Source organism: Vitis riparia, unplaced genomic scaffold (assembly GCF_004353265.1).
Source record: "Vitis riparia cultivar Riparia Gloire de Montpellier isolate 1030 unplaced genomic scaffold, EGFV_Vit.rip_1.0 scaffold627_pilon_pilon, whole genome shotgun sequence".
Taxonomy (NCBI): domain Eukaryota; kingdom Viridiplantae; phylum Streptophyta; class Magnoliopsida; order Vitales; family Vitaceae; genus Vitis; species Vitis riparia.
In genome coordinates, this window is record NW_023269717.1 from 86,238 (window position 1) to 88,627 (window position 2,390).

Below are 2,390 nucleotides of genomic sequence, written 5' to 3' on the forward strand. Positions count from 1 at the left end.
CCCCACATTAGAGTTGTAACCAGATTTTCATACGTAGAAGAAGCAGGAAGGGTATTCAGTAACATCAACGCCTTGTCTTCGTCTTCGAACCTCACATCAATTCGCTTTAAATCACTAATGATCTGATTGAACACATTGATATGCTGGCTTAGATCTGAACCCTCTGCCATCTTAAGACCATACAGTTTCTGCTTAAGATACAACTTGTTCGTCAATGACTTGGACATATACCAACTTTCCAATTTCAACCAGATTGTCGTCGGTGACTTCTCATCCATGACATGGTACATCACATCATCAGCCAAACAAAGTCTGATCGTTGCCGCAGCCTTCACTCCAAATCCTTCCAATCCATGTCGGTCATTCCTTCTGGTTGCTTTTCGTATAACGCCTTCACCATACCTTGCTACACTAACAGATCTTTAACCTTCCTCTGCCATAGGCCGAAATTCCCAGATCCATCGAACTTGACCACGTCGAACTTTGTAGAAGAAATCCTAGACATCAATCCCAACCTCGCTCTGATACCAATTGTTGAAATTTGTGCAACGATTTAATGGCAAAAATAAGAAAACGAGAAAGAAGAACACGCATATTTAACATGATTTTGCTAATTGCCTACGTCCATGGGAACAGGGAAAAGAGGATTTTCACTATGTATCAAATTAGGATTACATAAAAGGGTATTTATACTAACCCATAGGAATGAAATTCCAAAAATACCCTTGAACCATACCGCGGGGAGCGTTGCCCCCTGCACCCCCCAACATATCATTTACCCCTTTTTCTCTAATATGAGCCACATACTACAACAATACTGCTCTTCGAGTCTCCCCAAAGGTAGAACCAAGAGGATTGTCTAGCTATGTCCTGGAATTTCTAAGGCTAGATGTGCTATAGCGCTATATACAAATCATGGATTCCATGGCATGGGAGCACATAAAGATGGATTGGGCTCCTAATAGAGAAGTAAAGGTTTATCCACTATCAAAGAAGTACACCTTTGCTTTGGCTTGTCGCTTGTTCATGAGCATAAAAGACTTTAAACATGTCACTAAGGTTGCTCATCCCTTCCATTTGATTACATCTGGGCTAGTGTCTGTGCCTATAGATTTTCTTGGTGTGCCATTTAACGATGCTAAGAAGGGAGGCAAAATGCTAAAGGATGAGCTTGTAGCAATCATTAAACAGAGAAGAAATGAGTTATCAGATGAGGGAGAGCCAGAAGTCCAAGACCTGTTATCTTCGTTGCTTTTACAATCAGATGAGAACGACAAGGGTTTGAATGACATGGAGATATCATATAAAATTATTGGTTTGTTTCTTGCTAGCTTTGATTCCACAAGTGCTACCTTAACATTCGTTTTGAACTATCTTGCAGAGTTCCTTGATGTCTATGATAAGGTCTTAAAAGGTAAAACCCTTGTCTCCTCTTTCTTGTATCCTTATCAAGCAAGCTTGATTTAGTGACAAATTATATAGGCTGTGTTTGGTTCTTAAAAAATTTGAACGGAATTTCAAATAGTTTCTTATGCTATTAAATTTCTATATATTGCAATCCTCAGGAATTAGTTTTGTTATGCTAAAAGATGTCATGTAAGGTCCATATATAAAAACAGAAGTGACATCATATACCTGTGATCTTAGTGTATATTTCATTATCCATCAATTTCAAAAGTTTTATATCCTTGCTCATATCCTATAATGTCTTCTGAATCTTCACAGTGGATACCCATTTACATGTTCTTTTTGGGACTCGCTGCAACTTTTATAATACATATCATTGTTTCAATAATTTTTTAGTAGGAAACTCTTTATAGAGGGGGGATTCTTAAACAACAAGCTTAATACTAATTCCAAATTGGTTTCTGTTATGCATATATAGAGCAAATGGAGATAGCAAAGTCCAAAGATCCAGGAGTGTTTCTGAAGTGGAATGACATTCAGAAGATGAAGTATACTTGGAGTGTGTGGCAAACGAAACAATGAGGCTAGCACCATCGGCCCAAGGAACTTTCCGAAAGGTCATAACTTGATAGGTCCCAGCACAGTTAATACAAGAATAAATAAATAGTTTCTCTTCTGGTGAGACAGTACCACAAGCTTTGAATAACAAATGACTTCTTCCTCCCCCCTTAACAACTGATGGCTGCTTTAAATAAGCAAGGCCACGTACAAGCAAGCAAACCGAAATAAAAGGAAGCTAGAAATGAATAACTGGACACGTAAACAATACCTGCAAATACACTTAAAAACCAAACATAACTGCATGAAGAAAAGTGACGTAAAACTCGCAACCAACTGAGGACCCATTCATAACTGGAGACCCATTCACACGAAAAACTCTCAATTGCACGACCCAGTCCCTCCTTCATTATTCTTCATGTGCA

General features: G+C 38.5%; 1 protein-coding gene across 1 annotated transcript; it reads left to right on the forward strand.

Moving 5' to 3' along the window:
- Positions 1-915: 915 nt before the first annotated feature.
- Positions 916-1,467, forward strand: LOC117910159 (beta-amyrin 28-monooxygenase-like). Its single transcript, XM_034824213.1, has one exon. It carries the CDS (start codon positions 916-918, stop codon positions 1,465-1,467), a length of 552 nt encoding a protein of 183 aa, XP_034680104.1.
- The last annotated feature ends 923 nt before the right edge of the window (positions 1,468-2,390 follow it).